This window comes from Trichoplax adhaerens, genomic scaffold, assembly GCF_000150275.1.
Source record: "Trichoplax adhaerens TRIADscaffold_9 genomic scaffold, whole genome shotgun sequence".
Lineage (NCBI taxonomy): Eukaryota > Metazoa > Placozoa > Uniplacotomia > Trichoplacea > Trichoplacidae > Trichoplax > Trichoplax adhaerens.
Window position 1 is genome coordinate 1,971,627 of NW_002060951.1, and position 20,958 is coordinate 1,992,584.

The 20,958-nt window shown below is 33.1% G+C and overlaps 3 protein-coding genes across 3 annotated transcripts; 2 read left to right on the forward strand and 1 right to left on the reverse strand.

Moving 5' to 3' along the window:
• Positions 1–903: 903 nt before the first annotated feature.
• Positions 904–6,366, forward strand: TRIADDRAFT_28679 (uncharacterized protein; the record flags this gene model as incomplete). The annotated part of the gene is made up of 10 exons (XM_002114928.1): positions 904–952; positions 3,304–3,385; positions 4,088–4,299; positions 4,483–4,715; positions 4,901–5,020; positions 5,114–5,146; positions 5,335–5,516; positions 5,675–5,720; positions 5,887–6,024; positions 6,181–6,366. 10 exons carry the CDS (start codon positions 904–906, stop codon positions 6,364–6,366), a joined length of 1,281 nt encoding a protein of 426 aa, XP_002114964.1.
• Positions 6,367–12,064: 5,698 nt separating this feature from the next.
• TRIADDRAFT_28894 (uncharacterized protein) lies at positions 12,065–13,623 on the forward strand (the record flags this gene model as incomplete). Its single annotated transcript, XM_002114929.1, has 5 exons — positions 12,065–12,228; positions 12,337–12,550; positions 12,720–12,908; positions 13,044–13,187; positions 13,279–13,623. Coding segments are annotated over 5 exons (1,056 nt in total), but the record flags the coding sequence as incomplete, so codon positions are not given.
• Positions 13,624–17,689: 4,066 nt separating this feature from the next.
• On the reverse strand, positions 17,690–19,936 carry TRIADDRAFT_59008 (uncharacterized protein; the record flags this gene model as incomplete). The annotated part of the gene is made up of 7 exons (XM_002115112.1): positions 17,690–17,769; positions 18,009–18,111; positions 18,512–18,715; positions 19,045–19,158; positions 19,411–19,465; positions 19,628–19,734; positions 19,868–19,936. 7 exons carry the CDS (start codon positions 19,934–19,936, stop codon positions 17,690–17,692), a joined length of 732 nt encoding a protein of 243 aa, XP_002115148.1.
• Positions 19,937–20,958: the final 1,022 nt, after the last annotated feature.

Genomic DNA, 20,958 nt, shown 5'->3' on the forward strand with positions numbered 1-20,958 from the left:
AGTTGTATATTCAATACAGTATAATAAAATTATCCTGGAGTTAATGATGATCATAGCAGGGACTACTAAAAGAAGAAAGAAACGGGACTGCCAGCGGTTGTTGACTAATAAATAATTATATTATATTCATTTTTTTTTGCGCCGGGATAATTTTTGGTCACGCTGTACAATATGTAAATATGGACGCTTACTTTTCTGGTCATTCTACAGTACTGTAAAGCCTAAGGTAGTGTACACTCACTGTACAGTACTGTACAATACTGTACAGTATAACGTTAAGGTTAAACATGCTGTACAGTCCAGGACTGTACTGTATCATCAACAACGCTGCAGCGCAGTACAGTACAGTACCATGTGTTACAGTACATGTTGTATCGTACGGTACACTGTACACTGTACAGTACAATAGGCAACTGTCGGACCCAACCCTGGGCGTTCCCTTTCGATCTGAAAAGTTAGCACGATTACAGCATATTGTACAGTACTGTACATGTATAATGTACAGTACTGTTAAAACAGCACAAAAGAAGTTCTGCTGTACTGTACGAGTGTACGTGTCTATCATGCGGGCAAGCGCATTAATCAAGGTGTACCTTGTACAGCACAGTAGTTTGCATGTGAGTTCGAGTTTACCACCTTTTTTGTTTATGTACAGTATAGTATTGTTACTGTACTGTATAGGATATGATACAGTACAGTATATCATACTGTATCCCGCAACGTACTTGACTTGGTGAACATTATTGTATATGTCACGTTTACTGTACTGTATATTGCACGCGTATATGTATATCTGATGCACAGAGAAGAATTTTGCAGTAGTACTTCTTTTCACGTAGTGCGAATCCGGAATCTGTGAGAACGAAGTGAAGAGAAGTCGTAGCATCATTAAGTTGAAAGAAAATGGGAAATTGTCATACTGTCGGACCTAACGAAGCGCTAGTTGTATCTGGTAAGTAATGCATACTATTCTGATTATTTTAGTATAATAATTTTCATTTTTTCTTCTTTTTCCAATGTAAGAAGGTTTTTTACTCACCGTGATACTGTAGTCTACACAGTGATTAATCTCGCCCAGTACAACTATTCGGCAAATCGTTAATGATAGCTTGTGGCCAGTTGTGCTGGAAAAGTTGGTGTAAAGACTGTGCAGTACATTGACATAGATACACCTTATACAACTTAATAATTGCGATTACAATAAACCAGCCCATTTTCGTGTTTTGCAACACTTACACACTACTGCATCATGATCGCCCGTACTTACTTATGAAATCAACTGACCGTATTTTCGTAGTGAATGCGGTGTAGCCGTGTGTCAAAAATTTGTGTTAGTACTCAAACAACTAATACGAGTATTAGCCTAGGAAATGAAGCTTTCAGAATTTCTTATGTTAAATATTGTCGATTGACGGCCTGTAAAATATGTGTCCTGATTTTAGTATTAACATCAAAAACGTGTCCAGTTTATCTTTCAATACACTTGATCTGCAAAACATTTTAAAGTTAAGCCCTTTCTACTGTACGAGATAATTCGTTTATGGAGGCATCAATGCCATGAATCTACTGTAAATTTTAGAGTCTGTTATGCGTCAATATTGGAAGTAGATTTAGGCAAGCCCTTCCCTTAGTTTAGTTAAGTGCAAGATTCGCGAACATGTTTACTGTACACTCAGTGTACTGTAGTGTAGAGATGAGATCTCTGCTGCATATATCTCCACTGCGCTACGATATGATCATTTGCGGATAATATCGTCAAAGTTCAAGTGCGTACCATTACTGACAGTGAGCAGACTGCAAGCTTAGAGAATATTAGAATAGAGTCCAAAATTTTTAAAGCATGTTGAGATGGTTAAGATAAGTAACACATTTCTACATGTTATTACAAAATTTTGACATCTTTTGATAAATTAACGACATTGATCATCCTCCCGTGACTGCGCTGTATTATACAGTTGTACAGTATTGGCAGTATTATAGACTGACATCTCCCTACATGAGTTATGTAAGCATACGAGCGTCTTTCAGATTAACGTAGGTAATGTATATCTTTTTTACAGTAATTATTACAGTTCCCGAGTCTGTCATTGCTAGTCTACTTGCGCGTTGCGTGATGCAGTTATGAATTACTTATTGTATAAGAAGTAGTGATCACTCTAACTGAACTTCTCTTTAGTCATGAGCTACTTGTAAATACTGTACCGGTGTATTTTGCATATGCTATCCAGAGACTGAAGCTGCTCTTGATTCTGAGAAGCTGAATACTTGATGATATTACCATGTAGCATAGACTATATCTACAGTTCATCCATAAACTTGCTCATCCTTTATTATTTATGGTTACGCCGCCTTGGTGATTTTTTCTACTGCCGTGTTACTATAAGTTACAACGCTTATCAAACTGAATATCACTCGCCATATCATTGACAATGTCCGATGGATTATAGTTATGCGGTATTCAATTTCGATCCTTCCATATGCACATAGATAAATTATCACCACGATAAATGCGCGCATTCACTAAAACTGACCACAGCAGTAATTTTCTATGCGCGGTAACCGAGAATATTTTTTTATAAATCTCAACTTGTCTTAAATCAAGTCAGAGATATAAAGTTAATGTCGATTTTCGTCATGTGCTTTATCAAGTGCTTTATCCTAATTGACGTACAGTACTATTCGTGGACATCGTATTCGGCACAAGATGCAGCAGTACTATTTTAAATGATAAGGACAATCTGAATAGGAATAAAGATCATTTTCCTCATTTTTAACTGAGTGTAATCAATACTACGCCTTTAGCCTAACTTTCGAGGGATAAATGACGCTATACTTGTAATGTTTACAATACTATACTATACTATACTGAAGCTCTATGTCACGGACTACTATAGTATACAGTACGTGACCTTCCCGAAATTGCTTTGAAGGTGAAATCGTAAGATAAAAGGAAAACGTATGAGTAAAATGTTGGATCTATAATATTATGTCAATCTTTTCCTATCGCTCTACAAAAGAACAGAATTGGGGAGTACTCACGAGTAATCACTATTGGAAACAGCTCCAACAATACTTCAAATTTACAGTATATTTGCAATAATTGTGCATGTTGTACAGTACGGTGACTACTGCTTGGATATACAGTACAGCAAACATCTAATAAAGATTCTAGCTATTAACATCTTGAATACAGTAATTCAATAGTTAGTATCGTGTAATTGATAAGCTGTGAATGATTACAATTTCGGTAAAATGAGTAATCTTTAATTCGATCGTGATAACATTTCAAATTAACTTTGACAGGTGCTTGTTGTGGCTCTGGTGAAAAGCGATATATCCATGGCGGCTGGGCATGGGCTTGGTGTGGTATTACTGACGTACAAAGGTATAATGCTACTCTGGTAATAGTACTGGATCAATGTTGAATAGTTTCTACAATATCGTACATTATATCTGTTAATTGTAATTATAGATCCCTACGTGAAAGCTAAATAAATACGAGTAACTTTGTAACTATTGAAATGATAACAACGTATTTTATCTATTATTTCTTACTTTTATATGCCAGTGAATGGGTTATATTGTTTTGAATGTAATCATGTATAAAGATTGTTATGATCTGAAACCAGGCTGAATCACTATTTTATTTGCCATTAAATTTACTGTATCTACAAAAAATTTACTCAAGCCCATGGATTAGATTTTGGAAAGTATAATTGAGTTTATCCTGCAGCACTGCATATATTATTATTTACTAAACGTGGCAATTTTATTACCATCATCCAAACTATTTCGCTTATTGACCACGAATTGCAGTATCTTTTAATCCTGGCCAACAAATAAGTCATTTATTACGAGATGTCTTGCAGGAAATTATGCGATTTTGTTTAGCTAAAGTCAATACTCTAACTGTAATAATGTATCGGTCCAAAGATGGTATGGCATCAGTTAAAATCCATCTAATAATGATTAATGTATACCCATTTTTGCTCATGATCCTCAAAGCTATATTGCATTATCGAGGTGATATCTCTATTCCACAATTACTACTTTAATTAAGAATTAAAATTATTTGAAATTTTGCTAGGATTGCTTTAAACGTCATGACATTGAATCCTCATTGCGATAGCGTCGAAACTGCCGAAGGTGTGGCTCTAACTGTGACAGCGGTGACACAGTGTAAAATTATGACCGGTGATCTGCTAGCAACTGCTTGCGAACAGTTTCTTGGTAGATCTACACATGAAATTGAAGGCATTATCTTGCAAACATTGGAAGGTCATTTAAGAGCAATCTTAGGTAATGACTATGATGATTGACTACTTGTGATAAATACAGTCGGTATTACTATGTCACGATAAATTATAATTTGCTATATTTCGTCAGAGGATTTGGGATAGGATATGTTTCATTAGAATAGTACTATGGGAGATAAGAAATTTACTGCAGCAGTCACACGTATTTATTTATATTCTGGGATAGGCACACTGACTGTTGAAGAAGTCTACAAAGATCGTGATCGATTTGCTGCACTCGTGCGTGAGGTAGCTTCTCCTGATGTTGGAAAAATGGGTATCGAAATTCTAAGCTTCACTATTAAAGATATTATGGATAAAGTAGAGTACTTGAATTCACTTGGAAAAGCACAAACAGCCGTTGTCAAGCGCGATGCTGACATTGGAGTTGCTGAAGCGAATCGTGACGCTGGCATAAGAGTAAGATCGTAATTGCAAATAACTATAACAATAAATCAGCTCGTGTCATAGAATAACCAAAAAAGATGACAAGAATTCATTATATACGAACTGAGTAAAGATATTAGTTAAATCTACCAGAATGAAGGATTTAAAATTTTGCGATCTGAAACTATTGTTTTCATAATATATGTACTATATTACAGAGAGCTGAAGCGGAAAGGGCACGATTGGATGTCAGATATACAGCTGATACCAGCATTGCAGATTCTCGTCGCGAATTTGAAATGGCTAAGGCCGCATTTGATCAAGAAGTGAATCGTGTTGTAAGTTTTCGTATTCATTACATACGCGAATGGCAATATGAATTTTATGATTACAGGTCTAAAAAATATTATATCCTTATCATAAATATTTAGCGGGCAGAGGCTGAATTATCCTATGAATTGCAGGTACAATCTACTAAGATTAACGTTAAAACTAATAAACTGATATCTTTTGGCGCGTATCTTGAAATTACATCTCATCGAAATATATAAATGAGCATTTTATGTGTCGATTCTAGTTATTGATTCTGATATTAGACCTTTATTATCAGTGTTGACATCATTCTCAGTAATATTTAACAACTATTATGTAGGCTGCAAAGATTAAACAAAAGATTCGCAGCGAAGAAATTCAAATTGAAGTTGTTGAGAGAAGGAAGGAAATTGACATTGAAGAAAAAGAAATCCTTCGTAAGGACAAAGAGCTTATCGCCACAGTAAAGAGACCAGCTGAAGCGGAGAGTTTCAAAGTAGAAACTTTAGCTGAAGGTCGTCGGTAAGATCAAAATTTCCAAAGCTTTCGCTTACTTTGTTCATGTACAGAGAAATAGTTTTCGTTGTTGATGTTAATTAGACTATTAATCTCTATATTGCCTGGCATAATATGGTACGCTATAAAAGTTCTTATTACTGATACCGATACAATTTTTTTAGTGCTGAGACTGTTGCCAGGGCCCAAGCTGAAGCTATGAAGATTAAGGTACTGTGGATTGACGGGTGTATCTTTCAATGAACTACGAATTCGTTCAGTGTATTAGAAGTTATAATTGCTCGTAGTAACTATAAATAGTAAACAAGTTCAGTGGGGATATCTTTGAGTTTATCTCCAAAATTATCATCTAACTGTTAACATTTTACTCGCATAGGCTGTTGGTTCAGCTGAAGCTAGTGCTATTGAGGCAATCGGTAAAGCTGAAGCTGAAAGAATGAGACAAAAAGCTGCTGCATATAAACAATATGGAGATGCTGCTTTGGTCAGCTTGGTTCTTGATGCATTACCAAAGGTATAGTAGTTATAGACCGACTATTTCATCTAAATGATATAAGAAACGAGCGAATAGAAGCTGGACATATTATAGTCTGGCGATTTTAAACGTTTTATTTCCTAATTTTTGCAAATTAAACTAGAGATAACATCTTTTCAACCTCAATTATTTCAGATTGCGGCAGAAATTACTGCTCCTTTATCCAAAACGGAGGATATCGTTATGCTAAGTGGGAATGGAGAAGGTCTTACAGGCGAAATAACGAAACTAGTTGGACAACTGCCTCCAGCTGTTCAAGCATTGACAGGAGTAGATATTTCGAAGGTGGGTGCTAAAGTCATTTATTTACTTCGAAACTAGCGCTTATCCGATGATAATTTAATACCGAAACTTATTGATCCTAACTTTCAAATTGTGATCATATAGGCTATTAGCAAGATTCCCGGAGCGCAAGTTGCATAGATAACAAATGATAGTTTATGTAACGTGTTAGTAAATCATTCGGTTGTCCTGTAAAATGATTTTACAAATACTCTGTAGGTGATATATACGCTGCGCATACTTAATAGGATATTTATATTTTAGTTGAAATAATGTTTCAATTTTAAATTAAATTGCTGTTATCGGAGGTAGTATAATTAACCATTATCGAATAATGTATGTTAGTAAAATATTGCATTTTGTTTTCGTTATTGGTTTCTAATCATAACTTCCTTAATATGTTTGCCAACTGTTAATTCATAAAACGTAGTTATAGCAGCTACGTACTACCTACTTACGTGGCTGGGATTGTATTTGTAAGTTATGAACTATATATCGTATTACTGTATTACTGCAGTTCAAACTCAAGCAATTAATTATCCTTGAATTACTATTAAATACCGGATTAGTATCTGTTTCGAGATGGTTTTCTAACTGATAAAATGTATTTGAAGACTATCACTTGTAGTGTATGTAAAGATCCAGGATACATGGAGTATAAATACTTTACACTTAATCGGATTCCTCCTGTATGTGCATAGTAATTTCGGTACTAAAACTTATTCCTTAAAAAAGCAACCATAAATCATGAAGCGTCAGAAGGTATTTAGATCATGATGTGCTTAAGGAGGGGCTAAAAAGTATCGCAGGAGCTCATCGTTTGATTCAATAGAAAAAATTTCGAAACTACTTGAAAGGGGGCGTTTGATACGCGTTAAGAAGTGATTACTGTCTTTAAAATGCTGAAGGGCTTTGTGATAGTAACCTGTACACTGTACAGTAGATATTAGTAATACAGTAGATGTAATAGCAATTATGACTATGCTGTTTTCACTAAAATGTATAGCAGTGAATTGCCTTTCCCTAAATCAGTATTGTAAGGCATTTATATGACACACGGGTATTCTGTATACGCATGATATGATTGATTACTACTATCGTGTCCCCAAAATTATAAATACAGATACAAATGGACAATGCACTACCTGTAAAACTTAGCAAATACAGTATTATGATGTCTACTGCTTTTATTTAAGATACAGTACGCCATACGCTAACGTTGGATTTTGCCCTGAAAGACGCTGTACACTGTACAGTCTAGCAATTTTTGACTCGGATGCAGTTTTGTGCAATAAAGTGAAAAGGCAACCGAACCCGATCAAATTGTTGATGTCCTAACTCGAAATGAGTGCAATCGCCATACAAACACTGTACTGTACTGTATCACCACAGAAATTCTTAACCCGAATCCCGCCTTCGACTCGGGTTTCGGGTGGACTTTGCACCTAAGTCGAATGCGATCCTTTTGTCCACGAGCCCATAGTCTGTAGCCTACAGTACTGTGCACTAGAGACTCTCTATTAGGGTCTCCACAATACTGTACTGTACAGTACAGTACAGTACAGTACAGTACGCGTAAAGTGCAAAACAATGAGTGAAAACAACGCCGCACCAACTACTGTACTGTACAGTATGTACAGTACAGTATACCGTACTGTACAGTACAGTACAGTGTACAGTACACAGTACTGTACAGAAGAAGGGGCGTTGGACCTTTTCGTCCTGTGAACATTTAGCGTGTCAGTTAATACGGAGTGACCGTAATTTTTAATTTCTAGAATCAGGATTGAGTTCGTTAAGTCGTTAGCTCATGAATTATGGGCAATTATTAAGAGTTTATGCTAAAAAGTGTAATATGCTTTGGCTTGTTTCATGCACAGGCAGCATAGCACTTGCATAGTAACGCAAATGCAACTTTATCCTTTTTTGTCGTTAAAACTGAAGCACACATTGCACGTACAGTGTATACTGTCAAATGGAGTGTCAATGCAGAAACTAAGGGACTACTCAAATTAAAAATTCTCCCTGACAAGCCGTAACTAAAAAATTTTTCCCCTATGCTATACTAAAAATATGCGGGACTGGCAACGAATCTATCGTACCAACAATGTGGAAGCCTAATATAATAATCCCACAGTGATTAGTGCAGTAAATGCATAAAACGTATGGCAATTCCGTGTATTTTTAGTATAGGGGAAGAATTGTTTAGTTACGGCTTGTCAGGGAGAATTTCGAGCTGAGTAAGCCACTGGCGGAAACCATAGAGATTCTTTTTTTATTTTTTTATTGCTTTTTATCTCTATGACAGAAATCGATACAGTACAGTACAGTACCGTACTGTACTGTACACTGTAGACTGTGCAGTTATAGTGAGTGCTGTACTGTCTACAGTACAGTACTGTGCGGTCATTCGAGAGACTTGGTTGGAAAACTCAACGTACAGTACAGTACAGTACAGTACTGTGCTTTAGTTTCGTTTAGTTTATTATAATACCGTACGGTTATATAAGATTATGTTGAGTCGACTGCAATTTTCTTAGCTATTTTTTTTTCTTATGATTACTTGTCATTTTCAGAAAATACCTGGTCAATTAATCTTAGTTTGGATTCAAAAATCGTCAATATGCCAAATGATAAAGATCGCCCTGGCTATCCATTAGCATTGGATGCTGATTCTGTAGCTGTTATGAAAGAATTTTTAACCTCTTTTGTAGCTGAGCATCCTGTTACAGAATTTAACGAAGACAGTTCATTACCTATTTCGGTCGGCTGTTACTATTTAGTGGATAAAGAAGTTGAAGGCTGCTGTATTGACTGGTCCAGGCGCTATTTGAGCACATGGTATGATATATCCTAGAAATTTCTCTTAATGTATAGCTTATCCTTGAATTTTAATTTCGTAGTTCCGTGTTATGTTCACTCTGTTTGGATAAATTTAAACTCTATTGTGGGTATCAGGGGGTAGTCCCTGATTGAGATACTACTGTATGTTCGTTTTTGATGTCAAATCATGCTAATTTCTTGAAGCCAAGATGAAGGCTGAGACAAATCGTATCGAAAATGATAACATTAGTTACTCCTTCTTATAGCGTAACGTACATGGATAATACGATCGTAAAGGCGGCGTTGAGTCATTTCTTATAGCATACTCATCAAGATTGAATGCATCTTCATCAAATGCACATTACTCTATTATGATTAACAGCTGATGATTTATCTTTAGTTAAGCATTATTAATAATAATTATTATTCAATACAACAATATGTAAAACAGTATTAAAGTTAGGATTTAAGCAAATTTAGCTTAAATTATTGTACTGTATATACTTTTTTACAACAATGTTGCGTTAATCATTCATTTACATTATAGATAGTTATCACTTGGTTATTAACTGATGTTATAATGATTTGTCCATAACTTACATTTAGTTATACGTATCAGTCTGTAACGAGCTGATGTCGGTAGGATGTAGTGGTACTTACTAAGTATATTAGACTATTCATTAACGAATTAGTGTCATTGTTCAGTAGATCCGTCCATGTAACTAAGTACCTGTGTTGTTGATACAATCTTAAATGATTTTGATTATCATCCATTAATGGTGTTGCTACAGTATCAAACTACTTTGTTAACAGCTCACTGCCTCTAATTGTACTCTCTAATGACAAGTTTACCAAAAAATGAATTGTAACTGTAAAATTTCATCAATTTAATTTTGTATGGCTGACCATAGAATATAGTGACTCATTCTATAATCGCACAAATTGTAAAAATGAACTATTGATTACGTGATAACCGATAATGCTTCCCCTCACCCACTGTACAACAATAGTTGAATATGTTGACAAACCCCACTTGTAATTAGTATCTCCTGATTGATTATCCCAATTAAGATGTAGTAATATGAGTATTATTGTAAAACACAAATTATGTGTCATCTTAGCTATCAGATTGAGATTAAGCATAGAAAACGTTCCATTTTCAAATCATGCTCAAGTAACCCACGAAGAAGAAGAGAAAATAATTTTAATCGCGACTGCGATGCCATCATATTTTAGCAACGCTCAATGAAACGAAAAATTATCTTCTCAACGAAGCATAACAAACACATTTATCACTTGGCAAATCCCCGCATCTACTTGTATCAACTATGGTGTAGTCAATAGTGTATTTATTATTATTGTTATATTGTAAACTGATTTATGGCATTTGTAAGACTGCCTTCCCACAAGCTTTTGTTTTTTATCTCGCTATAATTGATTGTCTGTGTAGTTGCATGTAATACATTGTTTCCTAGCTACTTTCTCCTACGCTACTGTCTTATATTTAAAGCAAATTATAGATTTGTGACGCTAAAAACTTGTTTTTATCACTCACGAGTTGTAAATCCAATTAAATGCTTGACTACCGGAAAGTACGTCGTATAAATTAATGCATTCCGTCGATATAGTACAACCCTGTTGTGTGGAGTACTGTACTGATATATAGCGGCGTATGGCATTTAAATTTTCAGAAGGGAAGTTAAAAAATTAACTGTACAATTTCTCACGCGCGTTCTAAAACATGATGACATTGCGTTATTTGAAGCCAAATTATGGAAGTTATTTTCAGAATTGATCTACTTCGAAAATATTAGACGCCTGAAGAGTGATCTCATCACGTTCTATAATACTAACGCTACATATGCACCACTAGAAGAGAATTTTTACGAAGTTGCTATGCTAACAAAGCAGGCTTGAAGGAAAAAAGTGCTCTTTTTTATTATTTCTAATACAGTACTAAAATATGGAGGTTATTTATGCTTGTTATCTAACTACTTATTCGTTATAAACTTTCGTAGTGAGTATAAACGTGAAATCATAATTATTATAATAATTACTAATTTTAATGAATCAATTGTTATTACAATAATTAATCACGTAAACACTCCACAGTCAATGCTAAAAATTATCTACGTACTGTACAGTATAACCATACGACCATTCGTACTGCAATGTTAATCGCTACTAATTCGTAACGTTAAACCGATACCTTAGTTTAAAATTTTAACTACGAAATCATTAAAATAATATTAAGCCTAGCAACGGTGATGATTTCAGCATTTTGTTGCCGTGAAATTTTTCAGAGTATGATTAATTCAGGGTTAAGTGATATTAAATCAATCTTTCGATCGAATCGATATCAAGGATATACTATAAACCAGCAAATAGTTTATGTAAACGATCATTCGCCGATACAGTAAATGCTCATTGCTAATTAGCTTTCGGATAAATAGCTCCACCAGTAAGGAATTACACATGACGTCCTTGTCAATCAGATATCGTATCTTACTACTGTACTGATCAATTTATTTACACTTTTATTGTGAAGCGGCGTCACCCTATGAGTATGCCGCTTATTAAAAACTAGCATTTCGTACTGCGTAAACTCTTATTTGTTCTTTGCTTCTAAAAACGCAAGAAAAATCAAATTATACAGCTATGATGTTTATATGGTACGATCGGTAATAAATTTTATGAAAACTCGACGCTTTTATGCACCATTATGAAAAATAAGATATAATTATAATCATTATTATATACACATTGAGGCAACATCTATTTAATCAGGCAGTCAGTATCATAAACTTCTAGATATAATAGATACAGCTGCTTCTAGCAGTACATGTCCGTACTGTGCTTATATTCATTATAAGTTTGGTGAAAATCGCTTCCACTCTAAGTCCAACAGCCACTAATGTTCGTCTTACTTATTCCTAGTTCAGCACCAGAAATCCTTCAATGCAGTATAGCAAGGCATGCTACAGATGAAATGCTAGCCATAGATCTGTCTATTTTTCGAGAAAAAACGGCAATAGAAGATGACTCCGATAGCCCAATGAACGAAGACGAACGTCGTAAGTTGCTCAGATTTTCTATACCATATAGTTATATTACTTTAGAATGTTTTTAATTAATTTTGCTATCCTACTATAGTAGTGCAGTATCATCTTTAACGTGAGATTAAAGCTATTACTTGATAGATCTACTAGGTAGAAATGTTGCCTGTCATCTACTTAATGTCGTCAACCAGTATTGCCATCGCTGGCATCAAGATATGCCTATTTTATACAAGTCATCATTTGAAATGGAAACCTATTCCAAGGCAATAAGAAATAGAAGAAAAAAAATGGAAGATAAACATACAATCGTCAATCAATTTAATACTTTATATGGTTTAAAGGTTAGACTTAATTATTATACGAGCATTCCATGTTGCATGTATTGTAAAAAATGTAAAAAAGTTCAAGAATAAAGAGATGTAGTTATTACCTAATTTAAAGAAGTTATATTACTTCAATTTATATCATGATATGATTAACATTTAATTATTGTTTCTGAATGAATTAAAGGATACACCCAGTTTATCATTTTATGGTGTCTATGATGGCCATGGAGGCACGGACGCATCCAGTTATGCCTTTGTCCATTTGCATACTATTATGGCTCATAGTTTATGCTCAAAGGATAACATTCAAGAAGCATTAATAGAGAGCTTTGAAAAGACCGATGAACAATTTGGTATTAAATCAAAGCAAGAGGTATGTGCTAATGAAATGTAATGATATCAACATGTCAAATGAGCAGTTGTAAACCTCTAATGAAATGCATTTACAATAGAACGTTTATCAACTACTTAACATATAACTAATGATATCATTTAATTATTGTCTTAGAACCTACATAGTGGTACCACTGCTGTTGCAACTATTGTAACAGCGGATAAATTATATATTTCTTGGCTTGGAGATTCACAAGTGATCCTTAGTAGAGGTGGAAAAGCTGTCGTTTTAATGAATCCTCATAAACCTGAACGCGAGGTTGGCTGTAATTTCTTTGATTTTAAGGTGTTTCTAGGAAATTAAACGCTACTTGTCATTAAGTTATCTTCTTGATCAATATCGGAACTAGGATGAAAAGGCTCGTATTGAAGCTTTAGGAGGATGTGTAGTTTGGTTTGGCGCATGGCGAGTCAACGGGACGCTCTCCGTGTCTCGAGCAATTGGCGATGCCGATTACAAGCCATATGTAAGCGGTACACCTGATACCAATGAAGTTAATCTTGATGGGAACGAAGATTTCATTTTACTTGCTTGCGACGGCCTATGGGACGTTCTAACTCCCGATGAAACCGTAGAAATCATAACTAATTATCTTAATGAAGCTGATGGAAAAAAAGAAAACGTACCTGAATTAATTGTCGAAAAAGCGGTTGATAAGGGTTCTAGCGATAATATTTCAGTTATTGTGTCGTTTTTTCCTCGAAAAACCTCTAAAGTTAAAGAAACTACTTTACCAATCGAAAATGCAGTTAATTTAACTACCTCAGATGATCATACAGATACTTACGAAAACATAGATAACAAAACTGATTCAATAGCTACAAAATCAGAAGTTAATATTCCATCGGAGAAAAATAATGAAGGAAAGCAGAGTACTTTATATTCTAAAGACAGCTCTGAACAATTATCCAACAATTTAGGCAAAATTGATAGTATTAATACGAAAGGATCGAATAATAGTGGCGCATCATCGCCATCACTTAAACCAATAGTGATGGGATATCCTCTTCGTTCAAACTCACGCTCAACTAGCAGTCAAGATGCACCCACAGAATTGTCGCCTGGAACGAAATCGTTATCACTTCGGCAACATATCTTAAGTAATAAGCCTCGACCAAAGAGCTACACGACATCTGTTTTAGATACTTTATCAATAAATGCACAAAATAAAACTATTATCAGAGCTGCATTAAATGCGACTAAAGGTAAATCTTTAGTGCGTAAAGTAAATGGCAGTGAATCCAACAGCATCGGACTTCCTAAAGTTACGGATACTAAATCGGAGAAATCTTTGACATCGCATTCGGTTAAAGAGCACCCTCATAGGTCAGGTTCAGATCCGAATATAAATTTACCAATGTCAATAAAAGGTATGGGTGGAAATCAGGGAGCATCAGTATCACCAACCCCTCGCCACTCTCGTGTAATACTAAGACCAAGTGTAGATATCAACACTCTCAAAACTGGCGAAGAACAAGAATGCCCTAGACGATATTCCATGCCATCGAAATTAGAAGGTGCAATACATGTTAGTAAGATGGAAACTGGGTCAAAAAATTCTTCGGTATCGCAACAAAAAGTATTGCTTAAAAAGACCAGAAGCATGAAGAAGTAATGGCATACACTAAACGTGTGTCTTCAGGCTTAAAATAATTTATTAATATTGTTAACCTTACTAACTCTTGCTTAATACTGGTGCTGTTCAAAGCCTTATTTGCCTATGGTAATGACTGCTAACGTTTATTATATACTTTATCTGATCGTGCTTCTAGGCAATTTGCAAAATAGCTATATATATATATATAGACTGGCCTATAATATGTATATATATATATAAAGTGAATCTATCAATAATGATAATAATATCCTTTGTATATATTACCGTAACATATCATATTCAGTGCATTATCATCACTTAAGAATTACCTTCACACCCGCTTTAAAATGTTATACATACAAGTATAAGGCTAATTTAGTCTGCAGTACAGTATATATATATATATCGTAAATGTTATGGAATACAATTTATTGCTTAAATCGTTTTTAATGCTCATATTTTGGATATTATAAAAGCATAACGTATATTACTAGATTATAAAATCATTTATGAAACATGTTTATGTCATCTAATACGTTTTGAAGGCAATGAGATAAGGCATTGCGCTATCTTTTACCGTATTAAACCTCGTTAGTACCGTAACACTATTATGCATACTAGAAGATAAGTTCTCACTTTTGTCTTTTCAATCTTAACTTATACGTATATAATATATATATATGTTACTATATATTATATTGACTTCTTACATTGTTTTATAAACTATTATTATTCCAGTTCTTGAGTATGTAAATAAATATACGAAAACTTACTGTAATAATTATGCGCAAAAGGTCAACATGTTCATAACCATGATATGATCGTTTGGCTATTTTCAATGAACAATCATAAAATTATTGTTATTCTCAATTACTGTCTCAATAATACTACTCGTAATGACTTACTCAGAAGATATGTTTCTTTTATTAAAATGAAGGATAGAATATCTATAATTTTTTTAATTTCTGATGACATGCACATTGTTAACTGTTCCTAATATTGAAGACTTGGTATATAATGCTAACCAAGTAATAATAGCAATATTTTTTTACACAGTTTGCTTGTTTAACACCTTTCCTCACATCTATAGAATAAAATAATACACTGTTATAGGGATGTTACTGAAAGCACAATAGAATTATGCTGCTAATTCTTAATATATTACAATAACTTTGACTATATTGCAGATATATATCTGCTTATCTGGTTAATTTCTATTTGTCATTCCAGAACTAAGTCACTTCTACCTATTGCCATTTCAATTTGCTAAGAAATAATTATTCATTGTCATTCTACAATTTATGATGATTGTAAGAGTAAATGTCATTTTCGATAAAACTCAAGTCATTTATAATTGTTGTTGCTAAATAGGTTACGCTGATGCAACAGATTTCCTGTCGTACTATACTTTATGTTGGTAAATATTGGAATATGAGTAATAACACAGCATAATTAAATTATGATTCTACATATAATGCTTAACGGTAGTAAAAAGGACGATAATTAATACTGGTAAGATAGTAACATATCAGCAATTGATGAAAAGTGCTGATTTATTGCATCAACAAATGGCTATATCGTATGCCGTAGAAATAACTCAGAATCTACAGATTTACGCTTAAAATATAAGTCTTTAAATGCTATTGCGACTTTAAATGTCGGTAGTTTCTAAAAATTAACTTTCTCTGTCGTACTTAGTCTTCCACATTGATAATAATACAACTATTATTGCAAAATGCATGTTATATGCCCTTTTTATAGCTTGATATACAGTATTAAAGTAACTAATGATTTTGCAACTAAAACATTATAAATAATTATTATATAATATGCTATAGGCTTCAGGTGTCCTTTCTTAATTATTTAGAATTAGAATTGTGCGACGAGATCTTCACGTTTCTCATGCGATTAATATATATTGCATCTCTTAATTACCGAACTATGAATTAATTTTTATTTCATCTTATACGAGTGTCACAACTCAGTAGTAGCAACAAGAAAAACAAAAATTAACTTAAGACACAAAGTCAAGTTTTGAACTAAAGTCGTTATCAATATTTATCTTTATTTTAACAGAAACTCTGGTTATATAGAAAACATCTAAGCGTAAACATGTTGTTATTGCTATCTCTAACTCTAAATTTAGTGTTCATCACCCTAGTAAATATGTAAACAGATTTTCCTATGTTATCCTACTTTTTCTAAGACTTGTCCAGAACAACGTTCGGCGACTAAACATTAAACATATAATCATAACCATAATATCAAAATACTCTAATAATAGTTTTACTAAATTTAGTATCAGTAAAGTATTGGTATACTAGCAAATACATAAGGATCTTCTATAAACATAAATGCCCTATTTTAAGACTTATTTTATTCAAATACATTTTAATGTCCAAAATTATTAAATTTATATTTTATAATACTACCATTATTGTAACCAACGGGCAAGACTTATTTTAAGCTTGTACCAACGCTCTAACTACTGTACTTACACATATGTCTCTGGATCCGATACTGCGATCATAAGATACAAGTATTAAACGCAACACTACTTTACCAGCATTTAGATTCTAACGTCGCGCTAGATAACCTATAGTCTATCCGGTATTTTTAGGTGTTACAGTTTGTTTATTTATTTTATTAATATATAACTTTAACGTCAGTCAACTTGCTTATAATAAGGCGAGATAGCAGTAATATCTTTTAATAAATATCTAAAATAAATGTTTAGTTATAATTTATCATAACTGTAATCTAATAACCTTTCCCAGTATTAAACTGGAGAATGCCATATACTTTAATTCATGATTATCGTACGATTAAACCGGTTATGTATTTACATTAAAATTTCTAATAGGCTATTTAATATACAAAATCAGCCTCTAGCTCCAAATTTAGAGAAAAATCTTACTTATGCATCATATACCATAATACAAAGTAAATTAAGTACAATTTGCATTGATACCATAATAGCCAGAAAGGATTACCTCTGAGATTGTCAAAATAGGTTTCGAAGTTTGCACTTAGTTTAGCATAAATAAAGTAAAATTAATAATAATAATAGTTGTCAATCTTTTTGTACATAATCGTAAGCTTCTATAACAGTTTTACTTAAGTTCTATTTTGTTGTATTTATTAGAGTATTTATTTATTTCATTTAAACATAGACCATATCACCATAGTGAATTTGAACTCCATTTGTGGTACGCTCGATCTGTAATTTCTTAAAAACTTTTTCTGCAAATTTGAAATATTTTAAAATTACCTTCATATGTAAATGATTTATAGCAAGCAAATAGCTTAGTTACAAAATAGGTCGATGGAATGATGTCGGATATGTTTGGGTTACAAATTTTACAAGTATCAAATCCATTATCTTATTGAATTAAATTAACCTAATGCAGATTGAAAGAAAATCCAAAATAGTCGTTGAATACTTCTTATACCATTAGTTGATGATAATTATGTATACTTACCCAAAATATTGCTTTTACACAATGGACAAGTATAGTTTTCTTCGAACCATAGATCTACGCATTTTTTATGGAATTCATGTTGACAAGGTGTAATTCGAATATCCTATTAGTATAAAATACAGTTTCTGTGATAAATACTCTACACTGATGTCTATGATCTAGCTCTCTATAACTTGTGAGACAAAGAAATTATTCTATTTTCATGCTATAAATGGAGTATCTCCTTAGCTTAATGATTACTAATTTAACAACGCTTGTAAAGCCTCAATCTATCGTGAAGCTAACAATATTTAAATTAATTAAGCATAAGTTAGAATGGCATCTGGAAGATATTCATTTAGTGTGATATAATTACTTCAATAATATTCTTATGAGCGTTTATACCTTTATATAACTAATATTTACTTTAATAACAACCCAAGTTAGATATACGTATATGTATCATATCAACATAGCTATGATGTACGCGTATGTACTTCACGGCCTTGAATAAATCAACTTACCTCGCCTGAGAGAAATGTTTCCAAGCAAATGGGACACGTGGGTTCATCAACTGCTACTCTTGTAGTGGTATGAGAATAATCGCTATTATCGCTTCGAATTAATGTTTGAAGAGAATGTAGCGAAGACTTAACTAGCAACGCAGATTCATATTTGTAGACTTTCATGGTATTTAACGCTTTATTTGTTAATTTTCGAATTTTTCCCTACCGCGCATTAGCACAAAAATAAAGTGTAGTAGTTGATTAAATCGATATGCTTGAGCCTTACTTCCAGTAAAACTATTATACCGCTATCACTGATAAATTTTTAGCGTATAACAAAGCAGGAAGCTACATACAAGAAAATAACATGAACTAATTGCCTAGAATTGGGGCTCATAGAACTATTGCATAAAAAATATAGTGTAATTCCGATTAAATTAATGTCCTCATTTTTAATAATAGATATTCGGAGATAAATTCGTTGCGATTTATCTATAATTACTTGATTAGCTAGATCTAAAGCATGACCGATTTATTCTGTATTAACTTACATAACGCTTAGCTTGTAACTTCATTCTTATAAATAATCCCATCATAAAAATGAAGAAGATAATTAAGAACGAAGATAAAACACAAACTTCGATGAATCCGTTTAGGTTGAAATACTGAATTAGGGGAAAATATAATACGCAATGATGAGTTAGTTAATACCAGGTTAATACTATCAATTTTTTCTAAGTTCTATTACATAAAATTATCTTTACTTCAGAATATTACTTTGGAGGCTACTTAATTTAAATTAGTAGAATAAAGTTTATTCAAAACAGCTACGTTCAATGGAGTACTGTAGACAAGAGCAATAAAGTACTATCTAAACACTGTATACAGATTAGATCATCGATCATATGATTACATACCACTTCAGTTTTAGGATTTTCGACGCGATCAATGCTAACTTGAATTGATTTTGTCCTAGCAAAAGTTATAAGTGAGACGCAGGCAAATATTAATGTGGAAGTGAAATTTTATTTGTACTACTATAGCAACGACGGATATACCGGCACATACATTGTAAATGATGCTGATACATATTAATAGCAAGAGGGGAAAGGATAACGAAGAGCTTAAATTTACCGGACATACTTTTCTTGCAGCTTGCTGTAGATTAGCGATAAATCATTTCCTTGGTATCCTTTGACAATTAAGATCGGCTTTTTAAACTGATTAGCTGTATTTTGAATCTAAAACATAATACCAAGGACTTTAGTCCATATAATACCCTGCTCAATGGCTTCATCATGAACCATGAGACTATCATCAGCAAACAGAATTAATTATAGCGGTGACTTTTATATTATTTAGGAGAAATTCTACCTCGTTTGTTAAATATTCGTTATCTCCAACATTGATTATAATACCAGCCACACCGTTAGTGATTAGCATCTCGCACTAGTACATATGAAATCAATAATTACTCCTTAAATCTGATCCTTTCAATGCATAATTTAATATCATCTGCCTCATCAATAGTTATTTTTGCTATATATGAGATATAATCATATAGTAAACAATTCTTAACATCTTAAGGACTAATGTTACGATAAGAAATATTGTACCAAACGCTAATTGTGTCACAAGAGGTATGGCAGCAAGGAATGTCATATTAAAGTCTTGAACTAGATCATTTTTAACTTACCATGTAAACAAGCATTTGTGTAGTCAATTTTTGGGATGGTAGCTCGATATAAGCAATATTCTGTACGTCTTTTGATAATTGAATATTCTTGTAACCGTGTCTAGACCAAGTAACCTTAATTAATTTTTGAATAAAAATTAGAATTTTAACCACACTCCCTTATTACAATAGATTATAATCCGATGATAGAAAAATCAACATATTGTAAAATATTATAGTATCATCTGATTTAAAATAAGTTGCTGCTAGTATTCATTGCCATACAATCCCTTTTTAGAACTTTAATTCGCTAATGGTTTAATTATAATTGTTTGCTAGACATTCTTGCCTGCTTGTACAGCATAGGTATTTTTTCGGTCGTCATAACGATTAAAAATTTTCAACCATACTCGAGCGATACTCATATCATCGCATCTTAAGGTAGTATTAAGAGAATACAAAGCAAAACTAAACCTATTGGTGGAATGAGATTCTATGGTAATGGTAAAAAAGATCAAATTTTTATCATTTTTAATATATCCTTTAAAAACATTTATTGTATTATTAGCAGCTTAGATAGAGCGACTTAGTCGTAAGGCCGTAATGATGCTATCGAAGGCAAGATTTAATGCTGGCGAAATGAATTTAAATGGTACGGTTACCGTTCTGTATACAATGTACACCACTGAACTTTACTTTGTGCATATACGAGTATAGACATAATTTAGGCTTATATTCCAGTAACACGCAGTAGCTTTCTCATCATTATAACGTAATTAAAGTAGCAAGA